The 18,172-nt window shown below is 43.4% G+C and overlaps 1 protein-coding gene across 1 annotated transcript in view; it reads left to right on the top strand.

The window, feature by feature from the left end:
• Positions 1-18,172, top strand: part of PRKCH (protein kinase C eta) — a 119,031-nt gene that overhangs the window by 40,301 nt on the left and 60,558 nt on the right. Inside the window, exons 3-9 of the mRNA XM_054380670.1 lie at positions 8,579-8,729; positions 9,553-9,587; positions 11,006-11,094; positions 12,705-12,834; positions 13,751-13,878; positions 16,027-16,170; positions 16,879-17,052. Of these exons, the coding sequence (XP_054236645.1) occupies positions 8,579-8,729; positions 9,553-9,587; positions 11,006-11,094; positions 12,705-12,834; positions 13,751-13,878; positions 16,027-16,170; positions 16,879-17,052 (851 nt within the window). The remainder of the gene's footprint in view (positions 1-8,578; positions 8,730-9,552; positions 9,588-11,005; positions 11,095-12,704; positions 12,835-13,750; positions 13,879-16,026; positions 16,171-16,878; positions 17,053-18,172) is intronic.

Below are 18,172 nucleotides of genomic sequence, written 5' to 3'. Positions count from 1 at the left end.
GTCTGCATCTTATGACAAAATTGAGACTGTGAGAAGATCTGCTGTTCTGCCTGCAGCTGAGGAGGAGAGGCAGTTATTGCTGCCTGTTTCTCACTGGGTTTGGTTTTTTTTGTTATTGCCTATTCTTACCTCAGATCAATGTGATATGAGTGGGTGATGGAACAGCTGCAGATGGAGTCATCCTGACAGGTCTGTGATGGAAGCAGGGAAAGGATTCCATCAGGAGGAGGGAGCAAAGGGACTGGGTTTGTCTTTTGGGGCCTCTACTGCTGCTGGAAGAGCATGTTCCACTAGAGCCTTGGCTACAGTCTAATTTATCCTACTTTTTCCAAACTGCGTGGGCATCATCTGTCTCCTGCTGGGTATGGGACAGATAGGAGGTGGCCTTCAAGTTAACAGCACCAATCTGGGGCTCCTCTGAAGGGCTCAGTGAAGTGCTTGAGTTTCTGCTGTTTCCCTCAAGTCCCTCTTCTAATTAAAAAAAAAAAAAAAATCCTTCTTTCCTGGCATCTCCTCGTTGTGCAGGCTGAGACAACTCTGCATTGTCTCTTGCGCAGACAGAAGTATCATGAGGTTACAATCTCCAAATGAAAGCAAAAACTTTCAGAGATGAAATGATAAAATGCTGCACAGGTAAAAACCTTTCTTGCTCTTGGCAGAAAACCTAGCACAGGATGAAAAATGAGGCTGTGCCTTCCTTCTCTCACGGTGGTGTGCCTGTAAAGAGAAGGGAGAGAAGAGTGCAGGAAAGTGGCCATTGCCTTCAAACACATCCTTCTTGGCAGTCCACAGCATTTCTGCTGCCTGTGGCCTGGGAAGCACAAATGGGCTGGCCTGCAGTGATCTCTGTTGGAGAACCTGGTCTCTTAGGCATGGGATTGCTTGTGTTCACTGAAATCTTTTGTTATCCTCAGCATCGCATTTGCTCAGTCCAGTGTTACTCACTACAGAAATGAATGGAAAACCTTTTCCATTCATATTTTTCAGCCTTGCACAACGTGCTGCAATGCTTTGCTTCATAGCTGTTAACATCAACAATCTCAAAAAAAAAAAAATCCCCCAAAATAGCTTGTAAAAGTACATGCGGAGAACAACGTTTTTGAGCTGCCTTGTGCACACCTGAAACCTTTTGGCAATCATGACTTAAACTATGCAAAATCACTTTCAGAGTGTTCATAACTGGTTGCTAGATTCAAAGCAGTGGCAGAATACTTGTTTTAAGAGTTTCTCAAGCTGCTATCTTCCTGTTCTGCTTCTGTCTGTATCTCACAGGCCTTATGCAAACAGCTGAAAAGCAGATACTCCTCCTTCAGCCCCAGCACTAGGCTCTGCCCACTGCTTTGCAGCCTTCTCCTGCTCATGTGAATGGCTCCCAGCAGCCACATACTGGTCACTCCAGCTCTGTAGAGCTGGCCTGGTGCTGTTACATCCAAGTGTAAGAGACTGTGACTGAGGAAAACTAAACCCCAGCAAAAAGTCTTGACCCTAGTTCCACAGCGGGAAGGTGAACAGTGAGTTTAGTAGCGATGGATGGAGCACAGCTGTAGCTGTTAAGCCTGGGGAACATGGAGATGTCCTCTTAGCTTTGCTGTCTCACCTACTGGTGCCACTGGAGCTTTGGTGTCATTGTGTATTTCTAAAAATAAGCTTATTGATGGGCTTTTGCAGCAGTAGCTGGGCACCATGATGTGAACTGGTATTGGTGTGCGAACGTCACTGATCCTGTCCTCACTGCTGCCACGTTGAAACCTTCAACACTGCTGATAATGCTGTTTCATGCTCATGAGTGGGGAAAACTCTTATTTCTTTGGATTAAGAGCCTAATTATTCCTTATTCTTTCAGACTATTGACGGGTCAGCATCCTAACCATGTTAAAGGCAATTTATCTTTTTTCTGTGAAGCCCTAGAAGACAGCCTAGTGCTGCCAGCAGTAGCTGGCTTTCTCTCTGGTCTGCATACAAAACGTTATCAGGTTTCAGAGGGGAAAATAGCAAGTGGATCAAACATAAGTCCCAGCCTGTGTTTGATGTGTCACATGTTTGCTTTGCAGTAAGCCTCTCCTGGGATTTGAACCAATCTGGTTTCATGCATGGACTGGCAAAAGCAGCAGCAGGACAGAAACTTTGGATATGGAACCCTATAGGAGAGAAACCCTGTGTAGTTAACACAATCCCTGCAGACGTGGCTATTTGGTGTAGCCAGGTGACTTTTGAGGGCAACCGAAGAAAAACAGGCTTTCACTCTGCAACACTAATACTAGAGAAGCAGAACAGTCAGCAAGGGAAATACCCCTTTGGGTTGTAGCCTTTAAATCCTTGTCCCTTGTTTTCAGTCAGGCTGTCAGCCTCTTTCTCAATGCTGTGTTGTGTTTATAATGTTTTAATTAGCAAAGTTTCCTGTGGTATTGACCATCTATGGGACTATGGTGATAAAACTCCTGATTAAAAGGTGCTAAGCCCTTGTAAAAGTTTTTTTTTGTCATAACATACATGTTTTTCAGCTTAGAAAATAAACATTGTGGTTTAGCCTCTGTTTATATCCAGTACATGTGAGGAAGCTCGCTGTTGATATTGAGAGAACACTCCATACTGGTGGCTGGACCGGGTGCATGTGTGTATTCATTCTCCTCTGTCAAGGGTCAGGGCTGGGCTGTTCACTGAATGGGTGACAGATGCCCTCTATTAATGTCTCTCCCTTCCCTAAGGGAAGAGAGACTGATGGTTTGGAAAAGAAAATTAAAAATACTTAAAAATGCTGAGTATGATGTCTATGGAACAGAATTCCTCATTTGTCAGTTTAGGGTCACCTGTCCTGTCTGCTTCCCACTGCAGGTGCAGCCTTTTAGTTTTTGCACACCCAGTGTGGTACACAGGATTTAGCAGTGACTTTGCTCTGCAACTCAATCTTTGGTACTAACTAGAAACACCCAGTGCTGCTGCTGCTAGAGGGAGGCACTGCAAAAACACGTTGTTTACTGTGGAAAGTGCAGCTGCTTATACACTGAGCTGAAAGTAAAATTGCTGAACAGAGTTAGTTCTGTTCTAACACAAACCAGGGTGCACAGCCTCCCCCCCACTTTTACTTGATTTGCTTACTGTGCTATGATGAGACTTCACCTGAAGTAGTGTCCACGCTCTGGAGTCCTCAGCACAAGAAAGACATGGACCTGTTGGAGTTGGTCCAGGGGAGGGCCACAAAAATGTTCAAAGGGCTGGAAGACCTCTCCTCTGAGGAAAGGCTGAAAGAATTGGGATTGTTCAGCCTGGAGAAGAGAAGGCTCCAGGGTGACCTTATTGCAGCCTTCCAATATTTGAAGGGGGCCTACAGAAGAACTGGAGACAGACTTTTTAAAAAAGCATGCAGTGACAGGATGAGAGCTAATGGTTTCAAACTGGAAGAAGACAGATTTAGATTAGACATTAGGAGGAAATTCTTCACCATAAGGGTGGGGAGGCACTGGGACAGGTTGCCCAGAGAAGTTACAGAGGCTCCAATCCTGGAAGTGTTCAAAGCAAGATTGGATTGGGACCTTGAGCAACCTGGTCTAGTAGAAGTTGTCCTTGCTCATGGCAGTGGGTTGGTATGAGATGATCTTTAAGGTCCCTTCCAGTTCAAACCATTCTGTGAGAGAAGTTTTGCATATTCTTTTCCCAAAATACCCAATCCCTACTTCTCACCTTTAGGGTGTGGGCTAGATGAATGCTTGTTCTGTTCTGAAGTCATGTTCAGTGCTGTTTGAGAGAGGGGTTGAGGGAGGTGTCTGTCAGTCTGTTATCTTGCTTTTTACAGTCTAATAAGTTCAGTGGGTGGTCTCTGCTCCATGTTTGTCTATCACTCAGTGCAACAGCATCTTGAAGCTCTGTGCCAGGGGGGCACAGGATGTGTATACTGCTACTAATTAAAAAAAAAAAAAAAAGAAAAAAAAGAGGTTTAATTAAGTTTTAATCTGTTAGTGTTGTTGTGTTAAGGCTTTTTACATTGACTACCTTTGTCTTTCAAAGGAAAATCCTGTTGATGTGTACAGGAGTATAACACCAGAAAATGTCACATATCAGGACATACCCAAATGACCTTTGCTGTGGTGCTGTTACAGCAGTGGCTGATAGCACGACAGCAAGATTGATTTCCAATAGATGAGACCTCACAGGCTTTAACATTGAGGCAAACCATTATATACACAACATGTTATGCTGCAGCTCTTCCTGTTCTCTTACTGCTGTAGTTATGCCACTGCTGGTAGGACTTAATTGAAATTACCCACTGTAATGAACAAGGGGGGCAGGGAGCAGGGGGCAGAAGGAGAAGATCTCTGTCTGGGAAGGGCAGGATTTGGTAAGTTCACGGGGAAGGTAGGGCAGTGTAGTAGGGTTGCTGAGTGAGTGAGCATTGGGCTAGTGCAGGCAGATGTCCTCAGATGACTTGGTGGGTTATTTATTCTCCTCTCCCTCCGTGTGCATAATTTCCACTGCCTTAAACACGTGTTAGGCATCAGTGCAGAGGAGGAAAGGCAAAGGGGCTTTTTAGTATTTAACTTTGTAGTTACTTTTGCACATAGCCAGCCCCAGTAAATACCCCATAGTTACAGACGTCCAAATTTAACCATAGATTTGGACAACTCCCTTCCCTGGGTAATTACTTGCCTGTTTTTATAGCAGTATTTGGACATTTGAACCATTCATGGTGGTTGTTGCTTTACCAGAGATTAGAGGCTTTTAAAAGTCTGGATCTCCTAAAGCAGTCTAGAGCTGCTTTGTTTTGTAAAATGCTCTCCACATGCAGAAGGAAAATGCATATTCTATAGGAAGCTGGCCAGAAGGCAGAACATGAGCAAAGAAAATGCCTGTGGTGGCTTTGCATCCTCTGACACTGAGAGACCCAAGGGCTGCTGTGTTGGACACTGTCCACCAGGACACTTCTGCTCTGTATTTCTGTATGCAACCTCTCGCTCAGAGGTGCTGGGAACTGTTTGGCAGATGTGAGCTGAGGAACTGCCATCATGTGATTCTGTGATCTTTGGTGGTTGAAGAGGCTTGAGGTTGGGAGGAAGGTGGTTTTGGTAGTGATATGTTCTGCCATTTCAAAATCACGTGTGCCTTGTTGGAGGATTGAACTTGTCTGCTTCATAGTGTGCTGTGTGGGATGGGTGAGCACCAAAGCCTTCTGAAAGAGATTTATTCTGTGAGGTGGTTTTGTATGTGTAGATTGACCAGATCACATGGTGGATCACACCCTGCCTATGCCTAGGGTGTGTCTGAAGTTGTGCTTTGCTCTCCCTTTCCTTTTCACTCAGTGTCAGGAAATGGGAAGAGCAGTGCCCAGAAGAGCTAATTGCATATGAAAAGTAATCCAGGCTTTGCTAAGTCAGACTCCTGCAAAGTAATGCTTAGATTTGTTATAATGTAGTGTGAGGAGAATGCAAGGATGGGTGAGGATCACCTGGAAGATATGCTGCATCTGGAGAAAGATGGCAGGGTAATGCAGCCAAGTAATATGGGAAAATGTGAAATTTGATGAATGTTTTAAATATGAATGATGCTTTTGGGGGGGGGAAGAACACGAAATTGCAGCATGTGTTTTACTGAAAAGTGGGTCTCTAAGATGTGCTGTGTGAGATGTTGGTGGCTGAAGAACAGAAGACGGAGGCCAAGCACAGCTCAGAAGAGAAGGCTCAGACCTAGTCATAGTTATGACCCACCAGCGCAGGCAGCATGGAGATTTTACCCATGAAAAAGCAAGTGCCTGTAATTTTCTTTAGTCTTCCTGAAGCATTTCAAAAGTGCAGTCTCTCTGAAGCCAGGCAAATCAAAGGGAGACACAGCAGTGCCCCATACAGTGGCTTTGCAGGCCACCTTCAAGTATCCCCTCTTCCTGGTGCAAAGGGCTGATTTGTTCTTGGGTACATGTGGGCTTTTCACTGCATATGGGAGCACTAGGGAGGCAATTACCCTGTGCTGATCCTTGAGGGGAACTGAGGCAAAACCAGAAACTACATGAGCTAAATTTGGGATGTCTTCCCTTAAAGTCTGGTAAATGTGAGTGCATGAACTTAATCATCAGTTGCTGGGGTTCTAATGGAGCAGCTGGTATGAAGCAAGCTGGTAACTGGATTACTCTTCTGGGTGATTTACTTACGTGCTCACCACCCACTCACAAACTCTTGCTCTTTCCTTTCCATGCCTTGGAAGTTCTCCTATATGTACTGAATACCAAAGACAGGATGCTTTGCCAATTAAGGTGTTTGGCCCTGACCCAAGAAAACACTTAAATATATGCTTAAACCTAAACCAAGGAGTTGTTCTCTTGAATCTAAAAGTGGGCAAATTCTGTGATACTGCCGTGAACTTTAAATTTTATTTATTTACTTTTCTTAATCCTCATGTTGAAGTTGCAAGAAGCTGGGGCTTAGCAAAGCAAATGACTCTTGATCTTTCTTATGCAAAAGAGGCATGAACTGGTTGACCTCTTGAAGTTGTTCTTGCCCATGGTGGATAACAAAGCTGTTGAAATTGTGCAATGATGATTAAGTGTTTGGAAGTGATATTAAACCTCTGTACACCAACTCTCACTTCTGCAAATCAAAATGACATCTCGTGTGTGGGAAAGAGGTAAATTATATTCCAGCTGCAGAGTTCCTTGGTCTTGCTGATGTGTTTTCATTGCCCACTGGCAGAAGCAGGATGCTGAACTAGATGGACCAATATTCTGATTTAGTCTGGTAATTCCTGTTGTCTTCTGAGACCTGTTGACTTCAGTGAGAATGAAGCATGTGTTTAAGCCCTTCCCTAGAAAGGCAGGCTTTTCTGTGCTTGTCTCTCTGCCCAGCTGCTTGAAGCTCTGCACTGAAGAAGGCAGGTTTCTGTTAAGTGCTGGAACCAGCCCTACCACATCCTTTTTTTTGTCTTAATGGGAAAATCTTAATTTATAGCATGCCCTTCAATTTTAAAAATAAATACAAGCTGTGCTCTGTGTTGCAGTTGTGCCACTGGGTAGAAGGTTTCCATTAGTGCCTGTGGAGGGGGTGCATCCACAAATGGTTGGGAGAACACAGCAGAAAAAAGCCCTTTAGCTTTATGGCTGGGTTTTATTCTAAACCTGTGTGGCAAGAGTACTGAGAGGCATACATTGTGTGGCTTGCAGCCCTTTGAAGTGGCTGGGTTTAGTACTGACAGGATGGCTTCCCTTATCTGCACTCCTACAAAGAGAACCAGGAAATATGCCTGTGATGTAGGACTGACATTTCCAGCCTTGATCAGCTTGACAGCTTTTTCACATTTTTGGTTTTGGTTGCTTGGGGGGTTTCGTTTGTTTGTTTGTTTTGGGGCTTTTTTGTGTTTTTGTTGTTGTTATTCGTTTTGTTTTGGTTTTCCCCCAGTGGTTAGTTGAATGCAGGGAAATGCTCTGCCTCCTTTTTGTGGGTAAATGAAGTGGGATGGTAACAGCTGTGTTTGGGTACTACTGCTCTCTCCAAGATCATCAGATGGGTGGGAGATTTACAGACCACTGGTCCCTTCCTGTGTCATTATATCTGTGCTGAGCGCTTGGCAATGGCTGGCATTTGTCTTGGTTCCAGTTTATGCTCAAACCCTTGGGTATGCACATTGGGGTGCAGTCACCTCTAGCAGATTCCAGTACGTGTCCCCAAAAAGCACTTGTTGAAGGGCCTTTACTTTACAAAACAACCAACTTGGAAGCTGCAAATTTCAGTTTGTTCTTCTGAGGCAAATGTGCCCCAGATGAGGCTTTGATCTGGGAAGCTCAGCTATGTCTGACCTGGTCTGTGCACAGATACCAGAGACCAGCTGGCTGTGATTTCCAGGTCATATGGCTGCTGCTGCATGAGAATGGCTTTGTAGAGCTCAGTTCTGCCTTTTAAGAGTGACTTGGTTTGTGTAAATTGAGCTTTGCTAGGAAATTGTTATATGGCTGACCTAAACTCAGTGGGAGAAAAAAAAAAGAAAGTTAAATTTTGAGACAATTCCAATTTGAATGTCAAAAGCTCCTGAGTCCCTGCTTGCTAGAACTTTAGAGAATTGTTTACCCATTGGAAAATGAGCACTTCAAAGAAAACTGAGAGTAGCACATAGCAACCAACTAACATTCCTTGAAAAATTAGGCTGTGCCTACCTATCCAGTATAGGAAACTGAACTGCTACAAACGGTGATAACAAAATGTAGCCTAAGAACAGCAAAGGTGAACGCACGCTGCTCACCAAGCAGGGCACTGGTCAGTTGGTTGCACAGAGTCATGTTTTCAGGAATCACTGTTCCAATTATAACAACTTATTAGCCTTGAGCTGCTGGTCTGTTTACATCTTGTGATTTAATGGGTTGGGAACACGTCTCAACATAGGAGAGGGGTGAGAGGAAGATGGGAAAAGACAACTATTTCTAGATGAAGAGTGTAGTTTTGCCTGCCCCAGATACAATCCTCATTCTAGACCATGGTCTCCCAACTTCTAAACCAAGGATATAATTGTGGCCTTTGAAAGCATTTTGCACTAGCAAAAGCAGGAGTAATACCTGTGCATGCTGACGTTCTGTGGCCTGTTTTTTTCTTTTTTCCTGCCTCCTGCCCAGGGACCCTGCGGAGGGATCGGATATTTAAAAACCTGACTCGGAAGCGGCAGCGGGCGATGCGCAGGCGAGTGCACCAGGTGAACGGGCACAAGTTCATGGCCACCTACCTGCGGCAGCCAACCTACTGCTCACACTGCAGGGAGTTCATCTGGTAAGCACAGCTCAAACGTGTTGGTGTGGAGCTTCCATCCCTTCCTGTTTTGGGGACCAACATGCCACCCTTCATCATGAATCAGTCACCCAGCACTTTACTAAGGGCCACAGATGTGATTCTTCTCAGCTGTCAGGTTTAGCTGTGTACATTTGTGCTGCAAGCTGGAGCTGACTGCAGAGAGACCAGAGGTGTTGTGTGTCTTAGATGTTGAAAGCAAACTGGAATGGTGTGGAGATGGGGCAATGCCCCTCAATTGTAAGCATAGGTGTTATTATGGAGGGGGGAAGTAACCCAAGCAATTTGAAGAAACACCTCTGGTATTAACTTAAGTGGAGCTTTGAGATTACACTGGGAAAAAATCAGGTGCTTGAAAGACTGGGGAAAATGCCTGAGAACAGAAAAGCCATCAGCGGTGTGGGGTGATGCATGTGGGAGAGTACGCAGAGCAGGGAGAAAAACTTAGAAATGTCTCAAAAGAGCAGGGAGTGGGAGAGATAATAACAGGGTGTGGGCTGCTGGCATTAGGCTAATAAGTGTGGTGTGTGTTGTAATAAAGTGATGTATTTCAGAAACTGGACTGAGGGGGAATATGGGGAATAAGGTGCATGTTGACAGTCTGCCCTGTATGATTGGGCCCTTGCAGTGCTTTGTTACACTCTCACATCCTGTGCTGAATTGCACCATTATTTGCCCAGCAGGGAAGTTTTGCCCCAGGTATCTAATACTTTGAGATCCTCTTGCCTTTTGACTTAGCTCTGTAAAAGATCTGCAAAACTGGCTTTCTGATGTTTAAATTATGTTCCTATTTTGTTTTCAACAGGGGTGTGTTTGGGAAACAGGGATACCAGTGCCAAGGTAAGGTGCTCTGCTGCTGCATGGTGTGTGTGTGGGATGTGCTGTTCCAGGAGCATTTTCTCATGCTGCTGGAACATCCTGAAGTTGAAACTTCTCTGAAGTTACAGCTTCTCTTCCTCCCCAGCCAGCCAAAACTCTGGATTTGAGCAGCTGTCAGGCTGACAGCTTGCACGCATACTGGAGCTACCATCTACATTCATGCAGACATCTAGAGGTCTGATTGCTGTTTCATCATGTGCAGACCCATTGAGTGCATGCAACATCCAGCTAGGCTTGGCTTATCCAGGGTCCCTTCAGGAGAGTGTTCAACTGGTATTGGGATACAAAGTGCTGTACTGGAATAGCCATCCTCTTCCTTTCTTTCCATATGATGTCCAACAAAGTGAAATTAGAAATGTAAAACCCAAGGGCAGCCTTGTGGGTGGGTGCAGCACTGTTGTCTGAATGCTTGTTTTGGCTCAGTGGCTGTATAGATGTATATGGTGCTCATTTGCACTTTATTATTCTGCCTTTCCCTCTTTCTGTGGTAAGGTGACAGAATTATTTGCTTTTCAGGTGCGTGGACATTCAGCATAACCTTCTAATGCAGCCTGTTTCTTGTGCAACATAGTAGGGCACTGGTGTCCTCATATGAAAGGAAGCTGCATGTAAACAAAATGAATATCCTGCATAAAATTTCTGTGTGGAAGTGAATGTTATTGATACTCTTTCATGAGTGCAAGCTCAGGTCAGCAACAAACAGAATAGTGTGGGACCCTGAAGCACATCTACAACTTGCATTTTCCACTACAAAAGTCTCTTTACGTAGACAGTAGCTATAGCCCTTAGTGGTGTCTACAGTGTACATGGGGTTATGGAGTGGAGGAATCCGAGTTCATTCCAGCCATTCAGATCTGGGGAGCCATCAAAATTGCTGATTAGCCATTTTGATGAGTACTAGCTAATTAGCCTAACCATTCTACTGCAGTTACCTGGTTTCTCAGGCCCAAGCATTGCACTGAGCTTCTGTGACAAACTAACCTGGGCGGGATGTACTTGGATAACCAGAGTAAGAAGCACTGAGTGATGACTTTGGGTATCTTAGGCCTGCATTCTCTAAAATTATTTGTGGATATTGTGTGAAATACCCTCCTCTGGATAATTATTTCAATTAGTTCTTCTGAGAAGTTACATTGTTGTTTCTGTGTGCATCACCCATATTTGATATAAGTAGCTGTTTTCTGGGCTGTGTGAGAATTTCTCTTGCAGTGGGCTGGAGATAGATCTCCAGATCTGGTACAAGATTTTGGAAATTCCAAGATGCTAATTATTTTTCACATTTTTACTGTGTCCTCTGAGCCTTAAAGAGCCCAGATGGTGGGCTGATGTGTTCTGAGTCATTCACAAGCTCTTTTCAGCATGCCTGTTTTATTTCCTAGTATGCACCTGTGTTGTACACAAGCGCTGCCATCATCTAATTGTTACAGCTTGCACATGCCAAAACAATACTAACAAGACCGATCTCAAGGTAAAGTCATGTCAGTTGTCTTGATTCGACATACTTTGTGAATATTCAGTGTTGTCGGGGTTGCTGGGGGGGGTTCCTGTAACAGAATTTGTTCTGAGTTATCTTTATTCATGAGTTTAAAAGTGAGAGAGATAGGGACATGTGTAAAAGCCCTGCAATATCGTCTGGTTGTTCTTCAGTTAATGCCAATAACTGGTTGGTTAGCTCATAGTTTAGGAAGCAGGGTGTCTTCATTGGAAGACATCAAGAAAGAACAAATCCACTGTCTTGCTTGGTAATTTTCTTGCATGATTAACTGTGTTGTCATCAAAATTCAGTGCCCGGTTCTTAATGTGGATTTCTCTGGCTTCAAAATCCAACCACTGGTCTTTCATGCCTTTTTTTTCTTTTTCTTTTTTTTTTTTTCATTCTTGGTAGTTTAAAGTGCCCACTTAGTCATTACTCCACACTCCATGAAATTATTTATGTTGCAATAAAATCCCTTGCATAATTTTTGTTTTTTGCCTTGCATGTTTTGTTTCTGTAACTGGAAATTGTTTAATGAAAATTAAACAATTTAAGGAAAATGAAATTAAAATATTATTAATTGTGAGGTAGTTCTGTATGGCATGCCATGCACAAACCTTTCCTGGGCAGATAAGCAATTGTCTTTGCTCCTTACTTCTTGTCTCTGAACTGCTGAGCTAGACTTCTTAAAATGACCTCTTACCCAGTGAAAATTAAATTAAAATGCTCAAGGCTAAAGTACAAGTTAAATGGTGAGTCTCCTTGCCCCGCATTTAGAGTTGTGAAGTGTTTATAGCACCTCTAAACTAATTGAAAAGAAGACAAAGGTGAGGAGGCACCATTCACTTTAAAACTGTTTTGTTGCTTGTCCGACTTTGTGAAGTGGTCAATTCCTCCTCAGTCTTCCAGGACCTGCCTGTTGAGAGCCAAAATGGAAAGTAGTGAAGAGGTTCAGTAGGGATGGGTTTCTTGAGCTATTCTAACATTTCTGGGGTGTCTTTGAGATCTGAATGATTCACACTTTAAAAAGAATAAAGTTAAAAAGGGTATGAAAGCAAGTGATGAAGTGAAATCTGGGCCTGAAATGGAAGGCTGTTAATAATAACAAGGGTGAGAAGAGTAATGAGAATTTTGGGAGGAGCTGGGAAAACTGTTCAGTGTTAAACTTAATAAAACCGAACAGCTTGACTTAAAGTTAGATATTTGTACATAGTATGCAAGTTAATACTTTGAAAGCTGGTTAGTTATAAAATGCTATAGCTCATGTAATTCAGATGTGGCACTTCAGTGCGATAGGTTTGTGATGAGGTAATCCACACTTCTAATTCAACTTGGTTTTAAGAATTTAAAATTGGCTGGGCAGCCCTTCTTAAAATCTGCTTTGTCAGGTAGTTCAGCCTGCCCAGCAGGGAAACCAGAGCAGGCCTACAGCAGGTGTGGTGGGTCAGTCAGTGTTCCCTTGCAGTAGACCTCAGAGAGGTGATCTCCTGGGACACTTGCTGAGTTAAATTGCTTTCATAGTTCTGCACTTAAATGCCTGTATGGAAATGAACATCAGCTTGTGTATTTGAATTTAAATATATGTTTTTCTTTTGGTGCCTCAGGTGACTGAACAGAGGTTTGGAATCAACATTCCTCATAAGTTCAGCGTCCACAACTACAAAGTTCCGACTTTCTGTGACCACTGTGGTTCCTTGCTCTGGGGAATCATGCGACAGGGTCTACAGTGCAAAAGTGAGCAGCTGAGAACTCTAGCCTTTTCACAAAACACATGTATTTTTGGATTCGTGATACACTGTGTGGGCTTGATTTGTTCAACCTTCAAGAGAAGGCTGTGTGATGAATATTCATCTTTGCAAGAGTTAAAAAAAAAAAGCTTATCTAATTTTTAATCTCTGACTTCTAGAAGGATTCTACTCTGCACTCTCATCACAGCATTAACTCACATTATTGACAATATCCTGGGTATTGCTGCTTCCTGCATTCAGTTTTCCCTTTACCTCAAGATTTTTCCTCAGCTAATGAGATAATGCAATGAGAAAACATCTGAGGGGAAAGGAAGGTCATTGCTTTAGGCTGACTACCCTGTCTGTTCATGCTGTTAACTGATGACAAAGCATGTCCTGCTGTTACGTTTTTGTTTCAGTGATCCAGACTGTAAAATTCTGTAACATTCTCCCTTTGCCTTCATCTCCCACAAGAGGGAGTGTGTGTATCTATGAGTGAGAGGACAAAAGACTTTTGTTTCCCATTGAGCAGCATGTCTTTAAAATTCGATACCAGCCAATACAGGGGAAGTTTGTTGGGAGTTCTGTGGCTTTGTAAATGCTCATTTTATCTGCAGGATAGCTGCAATGGTATTAATAAACCTGACAAGCACATGTTTATGAATAGCTTTAGGTGATGTGACATCCTACATGGAAAGTTTGGGGTATATTCTTGATTTTCAGGAGTTTATTCTCTTATGAGAGTCCTAATTTTATTTCTGCTGAGATCAGTGGCAAAAATCTCTTTAAAGACACAGAGTAGATCCAGATGGGTATATTTCCTAAAAGTGAATTACTAAATTATTTCTCCGCAATAAATCCCTCTAAGTTACTTTAATTGTTCCTTTGCTTTTATTTTCCATCCCTACCATCCCCCCTGCCAGTCTGTAAAATGAACGTCCACATCCGATGCCAAGCAAACGTTGCACCGAACTGTGGGGTGAACTCCGCAGAGCTTGCTAAAACCTTGGCCTGCATGGGGCTGCAACCAGGGAGCATTTCCCCAAATTCGGTGAGTCTTCCCCCACTCCATCCTCCTCTATTTGAAACCTTTACAACTGACTGTTTATATGGGTACAGGAGAAGTCAGAGACCTCAGTTACGGCAGATGGCGTTGGGTGTTGGACAGCATGAACAGGTTGTTACTGTCTGTGGCTTGTGGCAGAGACTTCACCTGGAAAATGGATCTTACATCGAAGTTTACCTTGGTGGATGCTTTAGTCTATAGGTGTTGCTTTCTTTTATGTTTATGCTTCACAGTGGTATGACAGCATTGACTCTTTTCTGTCTGATGTGAAAGAGAGAAGAATAAAACCTCAAACTAATTAACAGTCAGTTCATGCCATACCTTCTTTTACCTTTCCTGTGAACACAAATGCACTGTCTGTGTATGTAGCTCAGAGTAGGGCATAAGAAGAGCTCAGCAAGAAGCTTAGATTCTCTTCCCTGATTTGTTACTGTTTTTCTGAGTGATTCTGAGGAAACCATTTAACTTTTCACTACAATTTCCCAAGGTAAAATTCCTGTCAGCACAAAATCTCTGGTCTTTGCTGTCTGAAACAGGGTCCCAGTGAGCTTGTTGCCAGGATTGGGATATATGTGTACAATTTCTGGTTGTCAGTACTTAGAGCATCCTAAAAATTCAGCTGTTGTATATCTGAGCCTGTCCAGAGAGTATAGAACACCTTGTAAGAGTTTGAGTGAAAATGCCCATGAGAATAATAGAAATCAGAGCTGTCATTTGATAACAAGTTTTAATCATTTTTCCTTTGTGAGTATTTTTGAAAAGTGAATGTGCCTGAAACCACAATAGCCCATAATAAAATGTTGGGCTTTTTTTTTTTTTTTACCAAAAAGAAAATATTATAACCCAAAACACATTTGCCAGACCTGGTAAATCTTGTCACACAATTCGTATAGCATCTTGTGGTAAAGTGGCTGAACCAGCCCAGCCTGCTCATGAGGCAGTGCTGTCACTTGATTTCAGTTGGTTTGCAGCAAATGAGGCTTTCTGATCTTTGCTGTTCGTGCTGTAGCATTTCAGGAGAACAGTTATCCTGGGAGTTAGAGGGAAACACAAGTCCCACACTCCCTTTTCAGTTCTGTAAAAACTAACACTCGTTACCGTTTGTTTGCATAATCTGCACATCAAAAGAAGAGGGAACCAGGAAAACTAAAAATCTGTGCTTGCTGCTTAACAATTGCCTCTCATTATTTGTGAGCTAAAGGGGCTAAGTAAATGTTCAGACTGTGCTTGTAAACTTAAATCTGTTGTGAGTTTTGCTGGGTATTGTCCTGAAGGCTCTTCATTCTTTCCCCATCGGTGGGGCTGCCATTTCTGTGGCAGTTGGACAAGCCGCCTGTGCAGGAAAAACTTTGCTTTACACTAAAGTAGTCACAAGGTGGAGCTCAAGAAGTCTGTGTGAGCTTTTTTCAGGCTAATAGAAGTTCTCATGTCTTATACGTGTACTCATGTGAGAGCTGTGAAAGGAGGGCACTGGACGTTGACTTGATCTTCGTATGTTGGAAGAGCAGAAACTCTAAAAACATGCTAATTCTGGTACAATTCCTGAAAATGCAGACACTTCACTGCTGGCATGGGAATGAACAGCCTCCCATCAAATTTGCAACAGTGGAGGAAGGCAGCCAAGCTGTGGGACTGAAAAATGCTGTGAAGTTTAAGTCCCACTGAAATGGGCTTTGAGTCATAAAATCAGATAGAAGCCTAAGAAATTCAGACGAAATCTGCTTGGGTTCTAGATCTCATGAGGATTTGCATATTGCAGGAATCATGCAGCTGTCCTTGCTTAGATATTAGATAGGAGACTCTGATTTCTACTGTCATTGCCTTTTTTTTTCCTGGGGAGTGAAGATGGAGAGAGGCAGGCTTGGATCTGCTGGGCAGTGAGTTTGCAACTTGAAACACTCGGGTCAGGAACTGGTATTGACATCTCAACACAGCTCTCTGCGATGTTGAGGTTGGTTGGTCACACATAGCAGCTATGCCAGGTGGTGATACCATTGTGCTTCCTGTTCCAATGGTCATACAACGTATCTGAACAGGTCCTAAATGCTTAGCTTTGGTATGTTGACTATTTGTGTACACCTCTGAGGCAGAAGTACAATTTCTACGTATACTGATACTTACTTTCCTCCACAGAAACTGGTTTCAAGATCTACTTTGAGACATCAGGGAAAAGGCAGCCTGAAAGATGGCAACAACGTTAGTGAAAGTTCAGCAAGCAAACTTGGGATCAAAGACTTAACCTTCCTTCGTGTATTGGGAAAAGGCAGTTTTGGAAAGGTGAGAGTTATTCATGGCTCTTTTGGGGAAAACCAAATTCCTTATTTAAGGAACTCCAAGACAGATGAAGTTACTTCATAATGTAGCACACAGGCCATCCGGTGGAGTATGCTTGGTTGGTTACAGAAAGCAATGAAGACAAGGGAAGAGAAGGCAAGTTGACGGTGAATTGAAGATTGGATATTGCAAAAAAGAAAAAGGTTAGCAACCAAAGGAACAGCTGCATGCCAGGGCCCATGCCAGACATTGCAAGTGTGTGTACTGGCACTCATTTGGGCAGCGTTTCTTGGAGCATGTAAAGACTTTTCCTTTAAAGGAAACAAGACAGTGGTTAAAAATGCAGTGAGATGGCTGTTTCATTTCTCTGCGTTGCCACAAAGCCAACCTGAAATGGTGCAATTGAATTTGATAACTGAGAAGGGAAGTGGGATGGATGGCACTGTTCAAGGTGTTTGTCCTGGTACAGTGGATGAGCTTTGACCAACCAGCCCTTTGCCAGATATTGGAGCAACATGCGTGGGTGTTTCTATCTAGAGAAGTCTGCTGCAGACAGTAGTGTATGTGTCATTGATTCTACACTGATGCCCATACCAGGAGGCTGACTCACTTGCTTCACAAGCCTGGTCATGAGATAACTGACCTTTCTAGCGTGAGAAGGTGTGAGACTGATAGCTCAGCCCTTACGATTCACCCTTCCCTTTGCTTTAGGTGATGCTTGCCAAGATGAAAGAGAGTGGGCAGCTCTATGCAGTGAAGGTGTTGAAGAAGGATGTCATTCTCCAAGATGATGATGTTGAATGCACCATGACTGAGAAACGCATCCTTTCCTTGGCAAGAAACCATCCATTCCTCACCAAGCTCTATTGTTGCTTCCAGACTCCTGTAAGTATAGCCCAGGGATATAAACTCTGGTTGGCATGTTCAGAACAGAAGAACTCTCCTATGTATTCTATCCCTGACCTGTTATAAATATCCACGTTAGACCCAGGAGAAACCTCTCTGCTCAAGGGTGAACCTCTAACGTCTACCTCTAATAATCTGCTGGGCATTTGGCAAACAAAATCCTGGCTGGTTTTAAGCTCCCTAATAAAATGTGAAAAACAGGGAATTCTTTCTTTTGTGTCTTCCCTGGAAACATGGTTCCAAATGCATATGTGCAAATGTCTGCAGATCTGTAGTGTCCTCTGGTTGCTGGCATCTCAGGCTCTATTGTCTTCCTGCCTGAACAGGACTGTATTTGCATTGAATTACCTGTGATGAGTTGTACTTAGAAGTGGCAGTAACCTGCTCAGAACTGAATGAAAGATCCTTCTGAGATTACTGGAAAGGATCTTACTGGAAAGGATCTTACTGACATGGGTGGACACTGAATGAAATCCATGTACACTTGTGTGTGTATGTGGAGGATTGCATGTACTGCCTGTCCAGCTTAGAGCCATGGCTAGTGTGTGCATGTGGGTGGGAGCATGCTGCTGATGTGAGTGGTGGAGGGAGTGGCTGCAGTGGAGGCAGTGGCCACAGCTGTGTCCCAGCAAGGTAAGTTTGAAAGTCCCTGAGCTAAGCTGTTGCTAGGACCAAAGCATTTTTTTGCAGTGTAGCTCTTTTGAACTGCCTGCTAAATGGTAATAGAGCTTGTTTTGCTCTTGGAAGAGGCAGGCTTCACTCCTCCTACGTAAACTCAAAATACTGAAGAAAAAAAGGCAGACAAATGCATCCTGCCTCCCACCCGTTCCTCTTCTTACTAGGGTGATGCAACAGCCAGCTAATGGAGTTTGAGTTGTGCTCATTTAGGGTGGAGCCTTTGGGTAGACTCGTGCAATAAAAATGAGGTGGTTTGGTTGGGATTTTCTTACGTATATTCAGCTTGTGTGGTTCAGAGAGCATCTGTGCTGTACAGCAGAAACAAAACCTGAAGCTCACTGTCATTGCTAGTAACCAAGGAAGCTTTTCATTTATTTCATAATATGAAGACACAAGACCCAAATTTTACTGATTTTCCTGA

The sequence above is a fragment of the Indicator indicator genome, chromosome 4 (assembly GCF_027791375.1).
Source record: "Indicator indicator isolate 239-I01 chromosome 4, UM_Iind_1.1, whole genome shotgun sequence".
Classification (NCBI taxonomy): domain Eukaryota; kingdom Metazoa; phylum Chordata; class Aves; order Piciformes; family Indicatoridae; genus Indicator; species Indicator indicator.
Note: the sequence above shows the minus strand (reverse complement) of the source record. Positions and strands in the feature narration are given on the sequence as shown.